The sequence below is a fragment of the Carettochelys insculpta genome, chromosome 1, assembly GCF_033958435.1.
Source record: "Carettochelys insculpta isolate YL-2023 chromosome 1, ASM3395843v1, whole genome shotgun sequence".
Lineage (NCBI taxonomy): Eukaryota > Metazoa > Chordata > Testudines > Carettochelyidae > Carettochelys > Carettochelys insculpta.
The window spans coordinates 360,206,390-360,231,107 of NC_134137.1; the positions used below are offsets into that span (position 1 = coordinate 360,206,390).

At 41.1% G+C, this 24,718-nt stretch overlaps 1 protein-coding gene across 3 annotated transcripts in view; it reads right to left on the reverse strand.

Moving 5' to 3' along the window:
* CACNA2D1 (calcium voltage-gated channel auxiliary subunit alpha2delta 1) overlaps positions 1-24,718 on the reverse strand; it is a 720,757-nt gene that overhangs the window by 181,419 nt on the left and 514,620 nt on the right. For all 3 annotated transcript variants that reach the window (XM_075017407.1, XM_075017399.1, XM_075017417.1), the window contains exons 8-10: positions 9,258-9,327; positions 7,414-7,464; positions 5,570-5,669 (exon numbers count right to left, since the gene is read on the reverse strand). In XM_075017407.1, coding sequence (XP_074873508.1) covers positions 5,570-5,669; positions 7,414-7,464; positions 9,258-9,327 — 221 coding nt within the window. The remainder of the gene's footprint in view (positions 1-5,569; positions 5,670-7,413; positions 7,465-9,257; positions 9,328-24,718) is intronic.

The following is a 24,718-nucleotide window of genomic DNA, read 5'->3' on the forward strand; positions in this document are numbered from 1 at the left end:
ATACCACCACCACTTTCCAAATAGCAATGCATAAAAAAAAAATTAAAACATGCCATATACTGTTATATTCAGACCCATGAGCCTTGCTTATGTGGGTTGGACTAGGCCCTGAGGCCCCCGATGGTGGCCTTGTTGCCCTGCTACATCCCACCTGAGAAAAGGGCAATAGAGACATCTTCCCAGCTGCCTACAGCAGTGGTTTGGGAAGCAGCTAATTAGGGCCGACCAGGCTGATATCAGATATGCTGCAGGGCCAGAGTGAGTTCAGTACTTTGCCAGGGCTGGAGGATCATGGATGGTGTGTAACCGGATGAGGGAGCTGCAGGGCTTTGGACGAGGTACAGTAGTGCTCCCAGAAGCCTGTGGAGAATGAGAATATGCCTTGGACATCATGAAAAGGCCCTGAGGTAAGGGTGAAGTGCTTCAGGTAATTCTAACAGGGGAATGACTGAGCTATAGGCTTAGGAAATTAGAGCAGTCTTGTAACTTAGATAAAGGGACTTTGACAGCTACTCTCTGTAGGGCCCCTCAGTTGTGACCTGAAGTAGTAGGTAGGTCTGTTTCCTCCCCAGCTACCCATTAGTTACAGGGCATGTAGCCTAGACATTTATGTACCCCAGAAGGAGGAACAAGTGGACCAGCTAAGAGTTGCGGCCAGAAAGGCCCTGAAGGTGTGAAGGCAAGTGTTTCCAGGGAATGGAGACAAACTGACAGAGGCAGTGCACTGAGACAGCCACCTGTTGGACTTATACCCTAAAAAGGGGTTTACTTTGCTTCCATCTCACAGACAGACTGTGTATAACTTGGCTGGAGGATTGAGTCAGTGAAGATCTTGCAAAACAGACAGCGAGAAAGGGCAGCGATACCCATGCGTCCAAGGAGATGCTCACGATAGGTATGTGCAACTCCCATGCGTTGCTATACAACAAAATATCCTCGACTTCCACAATGAAGTCTGCGAACTCTAGCACACAGCACAAGACCATCACAAATATTCACTGGATTAGAAAATATATTCATATTCTGAAGGTTACAGTTCAGAAGATGAGTTTACTATGAAAGCATTCCAATGGTAATTAATTCCTTTGAGGTGACAAGTCCTTATTTTCATATAGTGCCAGGTCTTGCTTGCCTTGCTAACTTGAGCAAAGAAAGCAGGATTTTCTCACTATTAAAGGACATATGAGCAACGGAAAAAGCAATTGTTCCACGTTAAAAAAAGTTCAAGAAAAAAATAAACAGAGCATACATTCCCCTACCTACATGACTGTGCATGTATGTTCATATATGCAGACACTCTGGTCATGTCTAGAGTTGGGTATGTATTAGTAGTGAACTATGTCCACCGCTCCAAATTATTCAATTAATAGTTCATGCAAACAACATTTCCATTTACAACCTCTTCATGAGTTTCCAATGAGTAATTGCTATGTGAGAGTTGGCATACTAAAAAGTTTTCAAATCACAAGCTACAGACATTCAAAAACAGATGCATCCTTTGAATCAAATGGCAAAACTTGGTCACAAACAAGGAGCTTTGGAACAGAGCAGGACGACTGGGTGCGGCAAAGACACACTCTCAGAAAGCCATCTTTCAGCAAAATCTGGCAAGCTCTCAAATGGAACCCGCAAGGAAAATGTAAAAGAGGAAGACATTGGACAATGTAAAGATCTGCTGAGATTGAAGGAAAACAACTAGGGTTCTCCTGGGACGGAGTGAAGTAGAGGAGATTAGTAGATGACCTATGGTCCACTCAGAGGTCAAGGGTTTAATGATAATATATAATAATCAGTGATGCACGGTTAGAGTGTAGACTAAAGGGGTCCTGGATCAAGGCAAGATCTAAACCTGGTTCTCCATTGTGGTAATGCCAGAAGAGTGGGAAACAGGCCAGAGAAGCTGAGAGGGAAAGTCTGGAGAAGCCTTACACAGGGAAAACTCATTGTCAGGTCTGTCATCCTAGATAAACCATACTAAATGGCAGGTATTTATATAGTCCCTTCTCCTGCCAATTACATGATAGATTGCAAAGACATGAAATAATGCAACCAGATTAAGTTAAACACTGATTGCTACCAAAAACAACCCATCTAAACAAACTGAATAATTATAATTAATCAGCCTTTCGATTCTGATAGACATTACCAACCCAGGACAATATAATTGAATAATATTGAATTCTTTGATTGATAAGACCATAAAGTTCCTGTTTAAAGTAACAGGACAAGAAATAAACTTGTAATCAGATCCTGAGGTACCAAAACCTGATATAACTTTGTGGAATGAAACACAACATGCTAATTTATACCAGCTGTGGACTTGGTCCTTTTATTTTAAGCTGGATATGTTCCAGAAGGACAAAGTTATGAGATTTCGAATCACTTTGGCAGGCATCACCATTTTCATTACTGAAAAGGTTTTTCTGCTACAGTAAACAACTGAACATGAGTCGTGTCCCACCCCCATAGCAGTTAAACCAAAGAAAAACACAATATCTTGAAGAGTTCCACATATTCGACATCGTGCCACACCAGAAGCCAGCTGCAGGACAAGTGTCTGCAGTTTAATTAGACTCTTGGCTCTTGATACCAAGAAGAAGTTTGTTAGCAATGCAGTTGTCTATTACAAGACCTACTCTATGGAGACTGGTGCTTTGATCTGCCTTGTAATCCAATCAGCAGAAATTACATTCTTTTTCTTAAGTGAATGTCTGTCATAGATCAGAGTGGTAGCAGCATTAGTCTGTTAAAAACAACAAGAAGTTCTGTGGCACTTTACTGAATAACAGATATTTTGGAGCATAAGCTTTTGTGGGCAAAGACCCACTTTGTCATATATATATATATATATAAGGAAATAGTGAGAGAGGCATCACACATTAACACATGATGGTTGTTGTTGATGATGATAATGATGATGATCATATAAATACATAAATAAATAATATATCCGTTCAAAGTGGGGCCGTCAGGGATTCCTCCCCACTCTACACTCTGAGTGCAGTAAGTGAGGCACCACGGAGACTTAAAACAGAAAACAACCTTTGGCTATAAACAGGTTTTATCTAAAAACTGCTCAGGGTCACAGATTTCCTGGCCCTGGGAGTAGCTTTGCTGCCACTGCCGAGTGAGATGAAAAACCCTTACTCCAAGAAAACACTCAGACGTCTTCCTGTGGGGGGTACTCCAAACTCTTAAACTTCCCCTCAGGAGAGTGCTCGACACAGAAACCTGAAATTCAGTAGCTGACCATTTGGTCTGAGGCCCAGGCTCTTCTTAGGACACAGAAATCATATCAGTTGCTTACAAAAGTGATTTATTCACAAAATATGAGAAAAATAAATCATGGGGTTACACCCAGAGAAAAATATTTCCCTGGGATTCAGCTTAAATGTTACAGGGGGAAAATTTCAAGTCAAACAACACCACAAAGAGTAAAAGGCAGAGCAGCCACAACTTAACAAGGTAATAAGCCACAGTCCATACAAATTTAAAACAACCAGAAATCTGAATGCATCTAACTATACATTGTCTTTGTGCTTACACACTTATGGCTGATTTTGCAATGGTCAGGGTATTTTGATTATACTTCAATTGCCTCTCCCCTCTGGGATTTTCCCCCTGAGGAATGCAGAGACAAAAGCCCCAGGAACTGCAATTTTCTCAATTTAAAAAGAATTACTTCACTCCTATTGGCTCACCTGGGATTCAGGCTACCTTACTAGATTAACACCTTCCCTGCACTCATTTATGACAGGTAGTATATATCTGTGGGCACCCCAAACACATTGGCATATCAGCACTCTCAGGAGATTTTGGCAGTATGATGAGAACATTTGAAATGTTAGGGACCACACCTGATAAGTCAGCAAGTCTTGTAAGCACATGCCTATGGACAGAGAACGCCAAAGTTTTTCCATCTGCTGTGATGCTTCCACTTGGGACACAGCAAGCAAAAGCCTCATGGCTGAAAGGATATAAAAGGCAGCTGCATCTTGTCAATTTGGTCTCCAACCCTTCTCCTTATCTTGGGATCAAATTTTGCACAAACAAACTCTGAACATAGGAACTGAATAATCTACCCAAGATTTTGGTGCACTCCAGAGGGACTGTTAAGCCATCAAACCATCAACAATACTGCTAAAATGCTTGATACATGAACTTGGAAATCCCTATACACATCTGAGTACTTTATCACTGAACAACTCTTCTCATTCTTATTTCTTTACAATGAACCTTTGATTTTAGGCACTGAAGGACTGTCTGGCAATGTGATATTTTGGGTAAGATCCAAAAGCATATTGACCTGGTAAGGTGGCTGACAATTTGGGGTGAAAAGAACATTTTGGGTATGTAAGCAGAGTTTAGAAATAACCCCTCCTGCCCCCGCCCCACGCATACTATGCTTGACCTAGGTGAGGACAAAGAACTGGAATGCAATAACAGGGCTGCGTATTTTTTTTTCCTTCTTGATAACCAATGTGAAGATCAGAAGCACAGTTAGTGACTGGTTGTGGAGTTTAAATTCACTGTTATCCACCAGTGTGGGGAGTATCGACTCTCCTTTTTTGCAACCTGCTTTGAACTTGGCATTTCCAGTGAGGGCCGCTCCAGGTACACCTGTGTCACAGCCAAATTCTCAGGCTTTTGGCACTGCCTAGGAAACTCACACCACTAATCTCTCCCATGAGCAGTTGGTGAATAATGAAAGTGAGATACTGGGAAAGTAAAAATGGCTGGTAATGGTAAATTGTCCATGGAATGGACAACCTTCAGTGCATAGTAGCAGGATGCACACACTTGAATGTCTCAACCTTTATCCAACAAAGAGTTGAGGCTCAACAGATGGAGGGTGCTGTATCTACCCCACAGTACTTTTCAAGATGGCTATGTTGCTCCTGCCATTGGTTACAGAAAGTTGTCTGTTAGATACCTGAGGCTTCATAGTCATTGAGACATGTTATGATTCTTCTCGACATTTAAGCCCTAACCATTCAACTAAACCATTAATTTCTATTGTAACATACACTCTTAATTGTTATGCAACACAAATTGCACTAAATAACATCAGCTGAAAATCTGGTAAGTTATGCTCAAGTATAAATGATTATGCAAGGTGAAAGGCAGTGGAGAATCAACTCCTTACGTTCATCTTATTGTTCTATTCCCATAAGCAGCTCTCATATTTTCCACCATTGAAGCTGAGAAGAATGCAGGATCACAGGAGAATTTGTGTGTGTAAAACAAAAAAGAATGTTCAATACAGAGCAACGGTATGGAGGGGAGAGGAAAATTTTCCTTTAATAAATCCAAATTTCATAAAATTATGTTTCCTCACATCACAGTGAAAAGCAAACTCTGCCTTGCACAGTGCTTGACCTCAGCCAATCGCTTTCACTTCACATCTCAGAGCTCTTCATTATATTTAACATAATATTTTCATCACATATTTCAGCTTGGTGTCCAGTTTAAGACATAACCAAGTATTCAGCTCTGAGCACGTAACCCAGTAAAGAGCCTCCTTGTAGCATTGCTGGCAGCACCAGTTACTGAAAGAATAGATACTCACTGAAACAACATTCACAAAGTCATCATCTGACAAGGTTTCTAGCATCTCAATGACAGAGGTTCGGATCAACTTCAGTGTCAGTCCACTAACGCTCCCACTGCTGCATAACAGAGAATTAAAAAAAAAAAGTTGATTGAATAAATTTAGTTGAAAACATGGAGAATAACTAGACTTTATAAACTGGTTCTCAGGTTTCCACACTAAAGTTTGCTCCAGGAGTGCTTATTCAGTGCCAAGTCTCACCTTTAGGAGTTGCTCTGCAATGGCAGTGTGTGATCTCTCTCTCTCTGGCCTGGTCTACAGTACATGGGAAAATCAGTGTAAGAGATGAAACTCCAGCTACGTGAATTGTGTAGGTGGAGCTAACACAGGCTAAATCTATTTTCCTGCTGTCCCCACAGTGGGAGGTTGACAGGAGAAAATCTCCCATCAATTTCCCTTACTGTTCATGACTGTGAGGAGTACCAGGGTCAACGATGGAGTTCTGATGGTTTGATTTAGTGTGGCCCCACTAGGCGTGCTAAACCGAACCCAAGAAGATTGACTGCCACTGTGTCAATTTTCCAGTAGGTGTAGATGTTCTCTCTCTCTCTTTGTACACACACACACACACACACACACACACACACACACACACACACACACACACACACACACACACACACACACACACAGCTTTGTGCTCAGAGGAGTAATTTTGTCACTTGGACCATACTGACACATCCTTTACTCATTTGCAGTTCCTGACTGCCATTATAATTTATCACATGCAAATTATATGTTTTGTAAATATTCTTCTACTCTCTTATACTCAGTCAGGGCTTTCAGATTTCAAGGACTTAAACTGCAGCTTGTTTGTTTCAAGGCAAAGCTTAAACTTTAGGTGAAGGGGTGGAATTTCAGATGGAGACAAAACCCACCTCTGCAATATGGAAGTATTTGCATTTAAAACCATCAAATGTAATCTCTCCTACTGAGGCAAAGAATCAATGAACAGATTTTTTTTTTTTTTCAGTACAAAGCAATCTGTGAAACACTCCATGGCAGACTCTTGACATTAACTTAACAAAGGAAAACTTGACAGGAGTACAGAGAAATATTTCTTTATTATGATTTCCTTCATGACTCTTCATACAGCATGGAAGAAATTTCTGAATATAAATTAAAAACGGGCAAATGTATTTATATAATGTGAAATGGCAACTGTAAATTTGTCATGGGATTTTATAAAACTATCTTAATTAATATTGTAAAACAATCCCCTTTGAATAATAGATGAATGAATGAAAATCACTATACCTATTATCCCTAAAATATGCCATTTTACCCTTAACATTGGTTCCCCAGGTATTTAATTTTGGCTTTATATCCACAACTGTTTAAAAACAAGAGTATCCACACATTAAAGTATTTATTTTGACAGCATGGGGATTAGTGTTTTGACACCTGAAGAGGTTGGACTTTTAGGCTTTTGAACAGCATAAGATAAACCGGAGAGCTAGAATACAATACATTAATCATAGGTGAGTTCACTCCTTTTTGGTCTCTAATTCATGTTAATTAATTCAGACGAAAATTAGCTCCTGCTTCTAGCAATTTCTTTTACGTTTGCAACTAGCTCTGGCATTCACCTGACATATTTTCATTTGGTTACTTCAGTAACCGAACCTGACAATATAAAACATTAGATGGACATAAAAACATCCTAAAATCAAGGCTGTTTTTTATCAACACGGCATGTATTTTTTAACAACCTAATCTCTCCTGCAACTTGCAATTTGTTCAAAAGATGCCAAATATCTGTTTAACTCTGCAGTATTAATAACCATTCTTTAAACACTTACGCATCAACTAAAATAAGCATGTCTTTTGGAGATGCAGCTCCTTGGATGTACCTGAAATAAACAAAAGAAAAAAATGTGAGCATACTACTCTAGCATTTGATCAAAAGACTCTAATACAAAGCCAAGTTAAACAAAAGGAACTCTCCAATTGCAGATCAATAGGATATTCATATACTATAACTTTTTCTCTTATTGCTTCTCTTTCTAGGTAAACCAAGGTTCAAATATCAACAGCAAGGCCTGGAAGTAGGACATAGGAATTCACTATTTTTATATGTTGACAAGAGAGAGCAGGGAACAGGTTTAATTCCAGCAGTCCAACTTCAGCAAAGATATTTTTTTCTCATGAGAGTATAATAAAAGGTGGCAAAAGAACCACTTTCCAATATTTCATGTTCATGTGCAGAATTAATTTTTGATGTGCAGCAATATGGAGCTGATCTGTGACATATCACCTCTATATTGGTGCACATAACAAAATTCATCCTGCACAGACAGCATGTGGCCGGTGTGGGGTTGAAGGATTTGGAGTGTGGGAGGGAACTCAGAGATGGGGTAGAGCTAGGATGTAAGGGGGTGAGGGCTCTGACTGAGGGTGCAGGATCTGGGGTGGGGTCAGGTACGAGGGAATTGGGAGATGGGCGAGGCTCAGGACTGAGTTGCTGGGGGGCGTGACGACTCTGGCTGGGGATGTGGACTCTGGGATGGGGTTGGGTCCAGGTAAAAGGCACCTTTTTACTGCTGCAGCAGTTGCAGAGGGGTCAGCCCAGGAGAGGGGCAGCTGTCCCCCTGGCTTCAGCAGGTCCATGCTGGTGTCAGTGGAGAGAGGCACCTCTCCCGTCGTGGCAGGCTTAGGTGAAAGGATCTTTCCCTGTGGCATACTGAGCCTCTCAGTGGGACTTAATAGGAATCTGCACAGCCAGCTTAGAGAGGATTTAGCTCATGGGGATTAGTAAATGTGGTTGCTCATAAGAGGTTGTCTTTCTTCAAAGGAATGGTGCTAACACTTTTATTTCTGCACTGCTTGTAGCCATGACACTGCCTTCAGAGGTGGACATGCAGAGAGTCATTTCTTCACAATTATGCTATAAAGGGGAAACATTTCATGGCCTCTGCAAATAGTTGCTCATGACAGTCGACCTCTTTTCTGAGACTTGTGGCCTTTCCCCATCTCAAAAACCATAAAGAAGTCCTCCAAAATCATAGAGAAATCCTCCAGTAAGGCTAGAGAAGTGCCCAGAAGAAGCCAACCAGGAGGCAGAAAGGCCTGTAAAAAGGCCAGAGCCAATTCAGTGTGGTGGGAGTGCAGCAAACCCTGTTGCAGGTGATCACTAAGGCAGGCTTGACTTTATATTGAAATAGTAAAAACCCATGAAGCAGTGAGCAAATAATGGCATAATATACTGATGGAAAACTGCTAAAAATCAATATGGACAAAAAGCATTTTAAGAGACTATACACTGCTAATCGTAGTACTGGCTACCCCCTTAGGGCTGTGCTTGCTCAACATTCTGGGCAAGAGAATGGTTCATTTTTATCGTCTTAATTTGGTTTGGTCTGGTTTGGTTTGTAGTGGTCGTATCTTCATGCCATCTATGTGTATGGCTTTAATAAGAAAATGTCTTATGTTTAGAAATATGGTATGGCATATATGTTACCTGCCCAAAAAGCAGAACAGCCTTACAAAGTGAAACTATTTTGAAATTAGAATTTTTAGTTCTTAAAAATCGTCAGACATGGGCTTAATATGGGCTTAGCACATTTTTACTCCTTGTTTTGAATTTTATCAGAATATGTTCCATGTTGCTAATTTCACATGCTTCATTCCTCCAAAGAAAGCTTACCATGGTCTCCTGCGAACATCATATAGATCAATCTTGTTTGGAGTTCGGCTTTTATCAACCCATGGGGATGCTAGAAATGAAAGATATATTGTAATCATTTCAGTATATTGCACATTATTTCACTAACATAACAAAGAATAGTTTAAAAATATTGTATATGTGTTATACCAATATTTCAAATTATTAGCACTATATAAGTAACAAGCTGTGGTAGGTAAGAAGTTAGAGTGTTCTCTAACTTAATACCCATTACTATAAAGACATTTTTATTACAACAATTATAAAGGAAAAAATTCTGGCTCCACTGAAGTTAATGGATTTTTTGGAATTGACTTCAAGAGAGACAGTATTTTACCCCAAGTATTTAAGGGATGATAGATAAACTTTTGGGACACGGATGTCCTTTATTAAACAAAATTTTAAAAATATTTTGGTCTAAGGAAATGTGAGCCTTATCTAAAGTTCACTGAAGGTTACAGGACTCTTCTCACTGATTTAAATGTGATTTGGCTGAAGCTCCAAAGTAGGAAACAAATATATAATAAAAGTATGGTGGACATGACATGCACCAAAAGCAAAAAGGTCTGCAGAACTGCAGAAGAGGGAAATCTAAAGAAACCAGGAAGATTTTTAATTTTTGTAAGCCAACAGCGCCTTTATCTACCCTCTACACAAACAGGCTAAGACAAGCTGTTTTTCAAGAATAAAGATATTGGCCGTGTCTACACTGGCCCAAATCTTCAAAATGGCCATGCAAATGGCCATTTCATAGATTACTAATGAGGCACTGAAATACATATTCAACGCCTCATTAGCATGCTGGCAGCCATGGCTCTTCGAAATTGCCGCGGCTCGCTGCTGTGTGGCTCATCCAGACGGGGCTCCTTTTCGCAAGGACCCAGGGAACTTTGAAATGCCCTTATTCCTATCTGCTGATATTTGAAAATGTTGACAGGAATAAGGGGATTTTGAAGTTCCTGGGGTCCTTTTGAAAAGGAGACCTGTCTGGACAAGCCATGCAGCAGCGAGATGCGGAAATTTCGAGGAGATGCAGCTGCCTGCATGCTAATTGCATGCCATTTCGAAAATTTGGGCTAGTGTAGACATAGCCATTAAGTTCTCTCTCTGCAGTTTTGGAAACTGGAGTGACTTTGGGTGGTTAAACAAAACAATACAATTCAAAACAAAACAATAAAGATACTAGGGACAATTCTGTAGGTTGACTACAGCATTGTAAATCCAGAATAACTAGTTACTATCAAACCATGACCAAATGTACCATCAACATTATCACTATTAATCACTGCAAACCTACAATTGGACAAAACTGTGAATAAAGAAAGAAGTGATGATCTTCATGCAATGGACAAAGTAGAATTGTCCCTCCTGATATTAGATTTGCTGTTTATCAGAGACTCTCTGACATTTCAAATAGTATCTCTGTCCTTTTCCACATCTCTCAAATCACACTGAGTTTTACTAATGTTCCTAAAATGACTAATATCATCTCTAACACAGGACATATGTTACTTTTGTCCAAAATAAAGTGTAAGCTACTTGAATAGGGAACACGTTATTTGCTCAGCACAAATAGCATTGTTGATGTTCAATATATTATTATAGAAACCTTTAAAAGCCTGAACACTCATAATATTAGGTGAACCGGATCCAAAGACTCAGCTCCAAACTTGTCTGTACTTCGATAAGTTTATATCCAATATGAGATTTATAGACTGGGTTCATCTCTACACCAAAGCTAAATATAAAGCAGTTACATAACACTGCATGCGGGGAGCCCAGATATGAATTACCTGTACAATCAATTCATAAAGGAGTATAACAATTCTAAACGGTTAACAACAATTATCTCCACTAGCATCTGACTTTCTAACTACGAACACTTACACTTTGATTTACACAGAAATCACACAGCATACTCTTCTACACCTCACAAATTTAATCTATCCTTGGAACTACCTTTCAAGTTAACTTTGAAGTTAGGCGCTACTTCAAGGTAGCCAGCAGAGAGTCTAGACACATTTTCCCTTACTTTGAAGTTAACTTTGAAGTCCTTACTTCATTCCCATTAACTTTGAAGTAGGGTGTGCGTAGATGTTCAACTTCGAAGTTATTTTTGTAGTGTAGACACAGTTTATGTGAAATTTCCAGGTCTGGGACAGTATCATTTTTAAGAATGACTGAGCTTCAAATTTCTGGGCAGTTTTGACTGAGATATGCAGACACGAAACACATAGGAAAACAGTAACTCATTAATTTTGATGCCCTGGATAGCACAAGAAGTTGTGTTTGCTTAATGTTGATTACATCTAGTTTCATATTTGGCATTTGGGGATCCACACAGATTAATTAAAATATGATCTGAAGATTCTTGTTTGAAATATTCCCTCTGTGACTTGAGAAATTTCTTCATTCAGGTTCACTTAAATTATGTAGCCTAGGCAAACATACAAAATGTAATTCAAAATACAAACATAATCTAGTTGTACCAAGGCTGACATTTATAGACTTTGCCTACAGAATACAAGATTATTTCTTACAAAGCCTTCCCACAAAGAGTTTTGTTAAGAAAGACATGGAGAGCAGATAGAATCATAGAATCCTAAGACTGGAAGGGACCTCGAGAGGCCATTGAGTCCAGCCCCCTGCCCTCATGGCAGGACCAAGTACTGTTTATACCATCCCTGATAGGCATCTATCTAACCTATTCTTAAATATGTCCAGCGATGGAGATTCCACAACCTCCCTTGGTAATTTATTCCACTGTTTGACTACCCTGACAGTTAGGAACTTTTTCCGAATGTCCAACCCAAACCTCCCTTCACAGAATCACAGAGCTTGAAGGGACCTCAGGAGGTCATCTAGTCCAGCCCCCTGCTTCAAGCAGGATCAACCCCCACTAAGTCATCCCAGCCAGGACCTTGTCCAGCCAGGACTTAAAAACCTCAAGGGATAGAGAATCCACTACCTCTCTAGGCAATGCATTCCAATGCTTCACCACCCTCCCGGTGAAGTAGTTTTTCCTAATATCTAACCTACACCTCTCCCTCTTCAACTTCAGACCATTAATCCTTGTTCTGCCATCTGACACCACTGAGAACCATTTTTCACCCTCCTTTTTAGCACTCCCCTTCAGGAGGTTGAAGGCTGCTATTAAATCACCTCTAAGTCTTCTCCTCTGCAAACTAAACAAGACCAAATCCCTCAGCCTATCCTCATAGGTCTTGTGCTCCAGACCCTTAATCCTTTTTGTTGCCCTTCGCTGAATCTGCTCTAGCAAATCCACATCCTTTTTATACTGGGCAGCTCAAAACTGGACACAATATTCCAGATGTGGCCTCAGCAGTGCCGAATAAAGAGGAATAACTACTTCTCTAGATCTGCTCCAAATGCTCCTCCAATGCACCCTCGTCTGCCGTTAGCCTTCTTGGCTACAAGGGCACACTGTTTTCTCATATCCAGCCTTTCATCCACCATAACCCCTAGGTCCCTTTCCATCATACTGCTGCTGAGCCAGTCGGTCCCCAGGCTGTAACAATGCTTGGGATTCTTCTGCCCCAGGTGCAGGACTCTACACTTCTTATTGAACCGCATCAGATTTCTTTTGGCCCAGTCCTCCAATTTATCCAGGTCCCTCTGGATTCTCTCTCTACCCTCCAACGAATCTACCCCTCCCCCTATATTTGTGTTATCCGCAAACTTGCTGAGGGTGCAATCCAGTCCCTCATCCAGGTCATTAATAAAGATGTTGAATAACACCGTCCCCAGAACTGAGCCTTGTGTCACTGCGCTTGAAACAGACTGCCATCCAGATACTGAGCCATTGCTGCAGTTAAAGTCCATTTCCTCTTGTTCTATCCTCAGAGGCCAAGAAGAACAAGTTTTCTCTCTCCTCATGACACCCTTTTAGATACTTGAAGACCGCTACCATGTCCCCCTTCAATCTTCTCTTTTCTAAACTAAACAAGCCCAGTTCTTTCAGCCTTTCTTCACAGGTCACGTTCTTTAGACCTTTAATCATTCTTGTGTTCCAGACAGTTCCAGTTACTCAAGTAGCTCAATCTGGGCTTATTTCAGGGAGGTCCATTAATATTAACCCAAAGCATCTTTTTAAAATAGTTTGATTACACCTTTAAAATTATGATTATCCTGAACAATTTGTTGTGACAACAGAATCTGAAAAATGCTTGAATTTTCTCGAATTGTTAGTTTTGTTTCAGACAGAAACATGTCTGACTCCTTAATTGCTACGTGCAATGTTATGTTACAATTAATCTTAATTCAGATAGATTTGAATGCATCAGAAGTCTACCCAATGGTTCTGTAATTTCTCAGATCATCTTTTCCTTCTTTCTTTAAAAAAAAAAATTAAAAAAAAAAACCCAAAAAACTATATTATCAATTCTCTAGTCATAGGGAATAACCCCTGGTGGAAAGAGGCACTTATCTCCACAGCCTTCAGGCCTTTTCTGGACTTAAACATCTATACTTTGTTTTTTTAAAAAAACATTTTTTTTGCTATTTCCATCCTTATAATCTTTGTCCCCAGGGTTAGAGCATTCATGAAGGATGAGGAAGGCCCATGTCCCATTCAGGTGAATGAATCTGTGTCTCCAGTACCAGGGGTTTTCAACTTCTTTTGTTTCTGAGGCTCCCTGAAAATGCTACAAAAACTCCATTGCTTAACTCTGGCACAACTACTTTTTCCTCCACATTCAAAAAAAGAAAATCCCACTTTGGCATGAAGGGGCAGCAAAAGTGGCAAGTTCTCAGGGTTTCATGTTACCACATGCCCCTGAAGGTAAGTTAGAATGATAGAATCCTAGGTCTGCAAGGGAACTTAGGAAGTCATCAAGTCCAGCCCCGTGCCTAATGCAGGATCGCCCCTATCTAAATCATTCCAGACAAGACTTGTCAAGCTGAGACTTAAAAACCTCTAGAGATGGAGATTCCACCACCTCTCTAGGTAATACATTCCAGTGCTTCACCACTCTCTTGGTGAAATAGTTTTTCCTAATATCCATCCTACATCTCCCCCTCTGTCACCTGAGACCATTGCTCCTTGTTCTACCACTGGTCACTCCTGAGAACAGCCTCTCTCCATCATCTTTAGAGCGCCCTTCAGGAAGTTTAGGGCGCTATCAAATTGCCCCTCACTCTTCTCTTCTGTAAACTAAATAAGCCCAATCACCCAAATCTCCTCATAGGTCATGTGCTCCAGCTCCTTAATCATTTTCATTGCCATCTGCCTTTGCCATTGCATCCACATCCTTTCAATACTGGGGAGCCCAGACATGCATGCAATATTCCAGATGTGGCCTCACGAGTGCCAAATAGAGGGGAATAATAACTCCTCTAGATCAGCTGGAGATGCTCCTCCTAATGCACCCCAATATGCCATTAGTCTTGCCTACAAGGGCACATTATTGACTCATATCCAGCCTCTCATCCACCATAATCCCCAGGTCCTTTTCTGCTACACTGCTACTTAGCCAGTTAGTCTCCTGCCTATAATAATGCTTGGGATTCTCTCTCTCCAATCTGTCCTTGTTGAACCTCACCAGATTTCTTGTGGCCCAATCCCCCAACTTATCTAGGTCACTCTGACCCTATTCCTACCCTCCAATGTATCTACCTCTCCCTCTAAATTAGCATCATCTGAAAATTTGCTGACAGTGCAATCCATCTCCTCATCCGGGTCATTAATAAAAATGTTGAACAGTACCACCCCTAGAACCAATCCTTGGGACACTCCACTTGAATCCAACCACCAACCAGATGTTGAGTCATTGATCGCTACCCATTGTACCCCAGCTATCTAGCCAGTTTTCTATCCACCTTACAGTCCATTTATCAAATCCACAGTTCCTTAACTTACAGGAAAGAATATTGTGGGAGACTGTATCAAACACTTTGCTAAAGTCAAGGTATATCACATCCATTGATTTCCCCATGTCCACAGAGCCAGTTACTTCAACATAAGTGCTAATCAGATTGCTCAGGCATGATTTGCCATTGGTGAACCCACGTTGACTATTCCTGATTACTCTCACCTCTTCCAAGTGCTTCAAAATGGATCCTTGAGGATCCCCCAAAATCATTTTTCAAGGGACTGAGGTAAGGCCGACCAGTTTATAGTTCCCTTGATTGTCCTTTTTTTCCTTTTTTTAAAGATGGGCATATATTTGCCTTTTTCCAATCATCCAGGACCTCTCCCAATCTCCACAAGTTTTCAAAGATAATGGCCAGAAGTTCTGTAATTACATTTGCCAAATCCCTCAGTACCTTTGAATGCATTAAATCCGGACCCATGGATTTGTGTATGTCTAGCATTTCTAAATAGCTCTTAACCAGTTCTTTCTCCACCGAGAGCTGCCCACCTGCTCCCCATACGGTACTGCCTGGAGCAGTAGTCTAGGTGCTGATCTTGTCCTTGAAGACAGAGGCAAAATAGCATTGAGTACCTCAGCTCTTCCCCCATCATCTGTCACCAGGTTACCTCCCTCATCCAGTAAGGACCCTATACACTAACTGATCACCCTCTTATCATTAAAATGCCTGTAGAAACCTTTCTTGTTACCCTTCACATTCATTGCTAGCTGCAGTTCCCATTGTGTTTTCACCTTCCTGATTACTCCCCTGCATTCTCAAACAATATATTTATACTCTCCTTAGTCATCTGTCCAAAATTCCACTTCTTATATGTGTCCTCTTTGAGTTTAATCTCACCAAGGATTTCCCTGGTAAGCCACGTTGCTTGCCTACCACATTTGCTTTTCTTTCTGCGCATTGGGATGGTTCAGTAAGGTTTCTTTAAAATATTGCCAATTCTCCTGGACTCCTTTCCCTTCATATTAACTTCCCAGTTGCTCAGGCTTTGGCTTCACTTCTATACGTTGGGGCTCAGGGACCCAGGCTTCTGTCCCATGCAGTTGCCCTGGTATGTTTAATTATAGCCCTGCTTGGTAGATTCCCTGGAACCTGCTTTTTCTCCCCCATTGAGAACCACTGCTCTATGCCCTCAGGAAGTGCCTTAGCCAATGGACTACAAAAATCATTCTCATTGTTTCTCAGATTCAATAACTATAAAAAGTATTTATACAGAGTTGAACAGCTTTAATAGGAAAGACTGATATCTTATAGCCTGGTGGGCACTAGTCTGAGCAATGGAAGGTTGGGAGTTCAAATCCTTGCTCTGTATCACAAAGAATGGGGAGGTGAACGGGATCTGTCTTATCCTAGATGAGCGCTCTGACCACTAAGCTAAATGCATTGGCAGAGGCACCTTGTTCTCCCCTCCTTTTTTTGTGCAAAGCCCACTCCAGAAGTTATGTGTTAAGGTGAGATTCAGGTCCCATTGGGTTTTTGCACCATGGTGCTGATGCAAGTCCATTAACCGAACCATCCCAGAGCTGAGCAGATCTCAGTGTTTATATTATACTCACAAGGACTCTGACCCATCTCTGTCCCAGTGCTAGAGGAGGCTGGAGTGCCTATCTCAACAGGATAAAGGGTTGAAGAGTGCAGGAAGGTTGGCTCATTTGTATTAGAGTACATCAAGTGACAGTCAGAAGGGGATTTCTGACCAAAACCATCACAATTATATGGACACTTCATTAGAAGGTATGTCCTCCTTTAAGGGCTGCATGCTGCCCTAGATCTACACAGAGAACATCTACTGCCGTTAAGAAGGACTGCATCTTTTCAACCCTGTCTACAGTGCAATGAAAGACCTGGAGCATGGCCAGGGCAGGCCCAGGTCAGCTGACTCAGGCTTGGGGCACTTAGGCTGCCAGGCTAAAAATTGTAATGTGCCAATCTGGGTTTCAGCCTGAGTCCAAATGTTTACACTGCAGTTTTTAGCGCTGCAGTCTGAGTCTGGCAAACTGGAGTCAACTGATTAGCGGTCAAAGATTCAGGGCTTGTCTGTACTTCTGTGAATATTGAGCTGGTAAGGGTTGATCTTCCAGAGTTCAATTTTGTACATCTGGTAAAGACACACTAAATCGATCTGTCTGGGGTTGGGCAGTTGACCCCTGTCTCCCTTGCCCTCACGAGGAGGAAAGGAGGTTGATCAGAGAAACAGTTTTGCTATACTGTCTGCAACATCATCAGTTTTGCTGTACTGTCTGTAACACTATCACTCAATGTGCTGGGTCATTTGAAGACCACACAACAACCATGAAGAAGCGCAAGCTGAAGCACTACTCTCATGTCATAAGATCCTCTGGCCTATCCAAGGTCATCCTCCAAGGATGATATACAGTGGAAGAGAACAGAGAGGAGATGACTGACTGCATAAAAGACTGAAAGACATGTATGTTGTGGAGAAATAAGCACTGGTGCAAAACCATCTGGGATGGAGACAACTAGTTGATTGCTCATTACTAATGGCGCCCCATAGGAAAGTTTAAAAAGGTAACTAGATAAACTCATGGGGGATAGGTCCATCAATGGCTATTAGCCAGGATGGGCACGGACAGTGTCCCTAGCCTCTGTTTATAGGAGGCTGGAAGTGAGTGACAGGGAAGTGATCACTTGATGATTACCTGTTCTGTTCATTCCCTTTCCTGCACCTGGCACTGGCTGCTGTCAGAAGACAGGATACTGGGCTTGATGGGCCTATGGTCTGACCCAGTATGGCTGTTCTTATGTTCTAATGACCAAAGTTATGGGAATATTGGGATTGTAGGGATGATGATGATCATTATGATGATGATGATGATTTTTGTATTTTATGGTTTTCACACTTTAGTTTTTGTTGTCTGCTACTTCCCCTCCTTGTTGTATTCATGGATATTTTATATGAGTTTACTGCATTTTAATATATTTATTAGAGCTTTGATGGCACCAGATCCAATATGCCACAAACTTCTTAATAATCTTTGGCTCAAATTATCCATAACTTAAATTTTAAATCATGTTTTCCCTAATATGGAAAATTTTAGAAGGCTTAATAATTAATGAGAAAGTTGGCAATAGTATATGATTTCTTGAACATAGATCAGACAGCTATTTTTTAAAGGAAATTGTATTTTACAATTTCTAAAGGAATTGTTCACATTGGGCCTGACATCACTGAGGAAAATAAGCCTAAACCACTCCAGTGCCAACTAAGATAAAAATGCCTATCATGATAGGAAGGCTCTGATACAACTAGCAGCTGCCTACACACTTTTGCTATTCCTATTTTAGCAGGAATTTTTATATTATGTGAATACACTCAAAGATCTCCTAGTTTGGAATGTGATACTTCCTACTTTGGAGGTAAACTGTACTCAGCAGTTAAGCTTATTCTATTAAAATGAGTGTTGGCCTGGAGTCAGTGGTTGTAACAGTACCTCCACATTATTATTCAGCTACATTTCACTAAAACATGCAAAGCCTTATGAATAATCTGAATGACAGATAGCTGTCATTTCATTAGCCACTAACCATCATGAACTACACAGCAGGTTCTCTGTATGCAACACAGATTCTGCACAAGACCCCACACAAACCCAGTGTGACTCTTCTGACATTAATACTTAGTTATATCTTGAAAATTCAGTTTTTTTCCATATCAGTGTTTCCTCGCCCATCCACAGGAGAAATCAGACAGCCCAAGTGCTCACAGATGATTGCACCTTCCTCCCAGGTCTTCAAAACTCCACGTCAAGCAACTGACATTCAACCCTCTTGAACATGATCAAAAGGAAATAATCTGTTGCAGCTGAGTGAATGAACTCCATCCTGTGTAGGCTGTTGCAACTAAGAGATGGAAAATGAAAGTTCCAAGATGAGATGAGATGATCACCTAGCAGTGAGGAATCCATCCAAGGGTTGGCAAGGACAGGGGAGTGGGAGAAAGGACAGAGAGGGAAAGGAGGTCAGTTTAAAGGCAGTCTTCTTACTAACACTGATGGCACTGCTGCCAATTAGCTGGGACCTGAAGAAGAGACATGTGATTGCAGGTAAGAGAGCCATCCCTGACCACCAAGATGACCTTGCCATTGATGAAGAGTTGAATCTGGGGTAGAGAGATGGTGGAAGGGACTCTCAAGGAAATACTTAAGATAACTATACAAAATAGACAACAAAACACTCTCTCACTTACACATGGTTGCAAAGTCTTTCTGTGTCAGGATCAGAGAGAACACTCCTCCACAGTTCTTTATTTTTAGCAAATGAATGGTATCATCCAAACAACTGGGCACAGGAAAGAGAGCACAGACTGCAGCAACACAAGATATATTTATGCTAGTTTACATGGGCAAAGGCTTTTTAATTTTTTTTCAGGCAAAATTCACTTTAGCAAAGACTGTCCCATGTAGGCCTTGACACTTCTGCCCCACATTTGTTCTGAGGAGATGAAAGAGAGGAGACAAAGCAATGACACATTACTCAGCACCTCACTCTTATCTGGTTTCTACTGCTTGGTTTCTGTTCCTGGTAGCCTCTACTCCAGCCCCAAAGAGTCTGGCAATGCAGCTTGCATTATGGAAGGATTCCACTAGGGTAGGGGCAAATGAATCCACAGAATCATAGAATCACAGGTCTGGAAGGGACCTCAGGAGGTCATCTAGTCCAGCCCCCTGCTTCAAGCAGGATCAACCCCCACTAAGTCATCCCAGCCAGGACTTTGTCAAGCTGGGACTTAAAAACCTCAAGGGATGGAGAATCCACCACCTCTCTAGGCAACGCATTCCAGTGCTTCACCACTCTCCTGGTGAAGTAGTTTTTCCTAATAGCCAACCTACTCCTCTCCTTCTGTAACTTCAGACCATTGCTCCTTGTTCTGCTATTGGAACCTATGATTGCACAGGTCCAGTCCTCCTAGCACCCCAAGTGGTGGACGGGGGGACTCTGTGGCTCTGGGCACTGTGATGCAGCCATGTACTTTGTTTTCAGCTGGAACAAATTTGGTCCTCCAACTCCTGCCAAATCATGGGCATGGAACCTAATATTTCTGTTTTCATATGGGCAAATTTAATTTCATCCTTCACATGCATCTCTAGCTGGTGTTAGTTATATCTGTGAACTAAATACTACACTGAATGGGGTAAGAATATCTATTGGTTTGAAGGCTATAAAGTACTTCAACAATGAGCCTCACATTTCTGAATGTCATTGGTGAAGATGACATCCTCCTTGGCATTTGTTTTGTTCATGAACATTAACTGTAGAAGCTTCTATTTAAATGATAAATGCATTGTGGCAGCATTACTTTCCACATGACACATGGAGAATGGCCAGGGTGAGAACATTTTATTACCAGAAGTAAAATGGATTCATGCAATTGATTTGGCTTGCTTGCATAACAGCAGGCATTCAACATGATAGCTTTAGAAATATGAAACCCAATTAAGTAAATTGTTAAAGCATCTATATCATGAACACTGAAACAACAAACACTGTAGTCCTTGGCCTTTTTCTCCAGATATTAAAAAATTATAAAGTGAATAATGGTCAGATAGAGACCCATTCTACATGTGATGAAGCCATTCTGACTAGCACATTAACTGCACTGATAATTTACAAGCTGAAACACTTGGAAGAGTCATTTTACTCACTCTAAAGTCTCCTTTACATTTCTAGTTGTACAAAGGGGAAAATGTCAGCTACACAAAGGGGTATGAAAAAGCCCACAAAATTCAATCCTCAACTTTCTTTTTGCAAGGCCTCAGATTCATTTTTGTATGGATTTTTCAGACTTTCTAGTCTTCTGTTATCTAATACCATAATGACTTTCTTTGGAGAGTTCAATATCATGGCAAAACTATTACATGGCATTAATGGTTAATGTAAGAGCAGCTGTGCACAGCAAGTCCTTCATTTACAGAGATTCCATTTTATTTTATTAGAAATTGATTTTAAAGCTGTTCCATTATTAATTTGCCTTAGCAGTGAAATCTTCAGTAGTCGAGAGAGGCTGGCTTCCATTGACATCCAGAGTGATGTTCAAGAGATTTTTTTTTTGGTGTTTTAGAAAACTTACAACTGGCTCTTATCTAGTTATCTTTGGCTACATCTACACTAGAGAGTTTTGTTGACAAAACTAGCATTTTGCTGACAAAACCCACAGTGCATCCACATTCACAAGGCATTATGTCGACAGTTAATCAACAGAATGTGGCACTTTTGTTGACTGCATTCCACCACTCCCCCATGAGACAGAACACCTCTGTTGACACATTCTGTCAACAGAATGCTGGTCTGGACATTCCAGGGGCCTTCTGTCAACAGACAGGGTTTCTGGGATGCCAATCAGCCCTGTCTGCTGTGTTTCCGGTTGGCTGTTCTCTTGATGCTCTAGTGGAGACATAGTCTTTAAGCAAAGCATTTCAGTTTACACACAGTAAGGGGAAAACTTCTCCTTCCAAATGCTCATTTTCACCATTGTGCTGCCATTAAAGTCTATGGATCATCTAGCTATAGACAAAGAGCTCAGCATCCCAAAGGCGTGTCCATAAGGACTTAAAAGAGAATTTTAATCTATGTATTAAATTTCTCATTGCCATTGGGTTACGGGTAAATATCATACCTATTTTTCAAATGGGTAAACTGTGGCAGTGAGGCTAAATTTTATGGCTATGGTTACACTGACCCGAACTGCCAGAAGAAGTATGCAAATGAGTGATCTCAAAAATGCATATTTGCTCACTGGCAGACACTGCTGGTGGCACAAAAAAAGCTGGGTAAATGTGGTTTGACATGCGAAATGCCCTCCTTGGCAATAGACTCTTATGCCTGATTTTTTTTCCTCGTTTCCTTGTTTTCCCACCTGTAAAATGTGGATAATTATACTTCTCTCTTTTGTTAAGCTCTTGAACACCTACGCTGTGGCCACACTTGGCCAAAATTTCGAAGGGGCATCAGAGGATACTAATGAGGTGCTGGAATGAATATTCAGTTCCTCATGAGCATGCTGCCAGCAGCAGCACTTCAAACGTGCCGCATTTCGATCACGCTTGGCTCGACTCCACGGGGGTTCTTTTCGAAAGGACCCTACAGACTTCGAAATCCCCTTATTCAGCTGATAGGAATAAGGGGATTTTGATGTCTGTGGGGTCCTTTTGAAAAAGGCCCCCCATGTAGCCAAGCCACGTGCTATTGAAACATGGCACTTGCAAAGTGCTGCAGCTGGCAGTGTGCTAATGAGGCACTGAATATTCATTTCAGCACCTCATTAGCATCCTCCGATTTGGCCATTAGCATGGCCCTCTTGAAATTTTGGCCAAGTGTGGCCACAGCCCTGATGTCATATAAGAATGGAAAGCATGATGGGGGGAGAGGGGGACAGCTATATTATAAGTAGGAAGCTGTCCAGGAACGGCTGATCACATTTTTGTCAGAAAGAGAACAACAAACTTCAAACTAGCCAACTAGTCACTCTGTATATCCTATCTTCCTATTGTTTCAGTAATAAGATAGAGCTCCCACCATCCTGGATTTTTTTTTTAAAGTTCAAAACAAAAAAGCAGTCCAGTAGCACTTTAAAGACTAACAAAATAGTTTATTAGGTGACGAGCTTTCGTGGAACAGACCCACTGAAGAAGACAGGGGGACAGACTTTCGCAGGAGAAACTTCTTCAGGGGGTCAGTCCCATGAAAGCTCATCATCTAACAAATTATTTTGTTAGTCTTTGAAGTGCTACTGGACTGCTTTTTTGTTTTGATTGTATGTAGACTAGCACAGCTATCTCTGTTACTTTTTAAAAGTTGTTTGAAAATCATGGAGACTGAATCATCCAAGGGGACTAAAATATCTATGAGCAGTTCTGATGCTGGTCAGTACTCTGAAATTTTGGACCTCCCCATGTGACACTCCATGTGACTCTGTCCCATCCCCAACCCAGAGCCCCCACTCTCTGCCCTATCCCCTCTCCATAATTAATCTTCATGTATTATCAGGGAGGGCATCTGGAGGAATTTTATTTGCTGGAGGAGCTGCTAGGTTTTGCCCCTCCAGCAGGGAAAGGCCCTGAATTCTGGCAGCTCCGCCACTAGCTATACTGCCGTCAGCCTGGGCCAGCCCTGTTCTCCAGCAGATGGAGCCGGGGTGGGGCAGCTCCAGGGGACAGACACAGTCACACCAGAAGAGCCACAGAACTACTGACTCCTCTTGTATCTTTCAAGTCATTCCATACCCAGAGATAAACAGCCTTCTAGTATGGTGTACCAGATGGCAGCAGTCTACTTGCACTGCTGCAGATATTTAACAGGAAGTAGAAAATAAGAGTCCTTGAGCTGCATAAACAATTTAAGAATTCTATGACTAAAATTATGATCACAGGTTCATCCTTTACATTGTTGCTATACCTGTTAAATAAAATAGTAATCTTGAGGTAATCAGTGATACCTAAGAATTTCTGCTTTCCTGAGAATGCTATTCCAGCCCCTTTCTGATTCAACATTGATAAATTCCATCTAATCCACTCTCCGGAGACAGATGGTTTTGTTTTGCCGCCTATAACATCTCACATAGTTACCCACTTATCAGAACTGAGAATTTGCTTTGATCTTGCCTTTTCTCTCAGCAAACTTCTGCAGACAACCTTTCTTAAACAGTATCTGATAACATAAGCACAAGCACGTCTAGATCATATTTAAACCAAGAAATACTTCCCATTAGTTTATTTAACTGTTGTCCAAAACCTTGAATAGTCCATTATTAAAGGTCCTATCCTCTGAGCACCAACATAAATAAAAGGAAAAACGAGGGAATGACTAATAAGGTATTGAGCAAAGGCCATAAAAGACAAAAGTAATTCTTGAATGTAATTAGTAATTTATAAACTGAAAATAATGGGCTTCCCATAGTACCATTATACTGATCCACTGATTAACAATTACAATCTCAATTACCTCTGTAATTAAGAAGGATTTCAAAGGTGATAAGGAAAAATAGTTGGTCTGCATCTCGAGTTCCATGATACCACCTACCAATAATTGTATAGTTAATTTTCTTTTGGGCAGTTGCTGTTTAGAGCCCTAAAGTGAAATTAGATAGGACAGATGATACACAAAACATGAACATCTTGGGGTATATCTACACTTAACAGGTAAATTGACATGCCTTTGGGGTCTATCTTCCAGAATTTGATTAAGCCCACCTAGTGGGGCTGCATCAAGTGAATTGTCATGCCTCTAACATCCACCCTGCTACTCCTGGTTGTCCTGAGGAGTAACGGAAGTTGACAGGGGAGTTTCTCCATTCCACCTCCCACTGCCATGATGGGAAACATCGATTTCAGATACGTCAAATCCAGCTACACAATTCTCATAACTGGATATACATATCTAAAATAAACTTTTTCTCCTAGTGTAGATCTGGCCTTAGTATCTGTCATATGTTCTGTCCGTATGGACCCTTCTGTCTTCACGAAATCCTACCAAGGACAGGGAAGCTCTATATGAGCACAAGTGTCAGCCCACATGGCACTAATTGCAAGATCAATGCA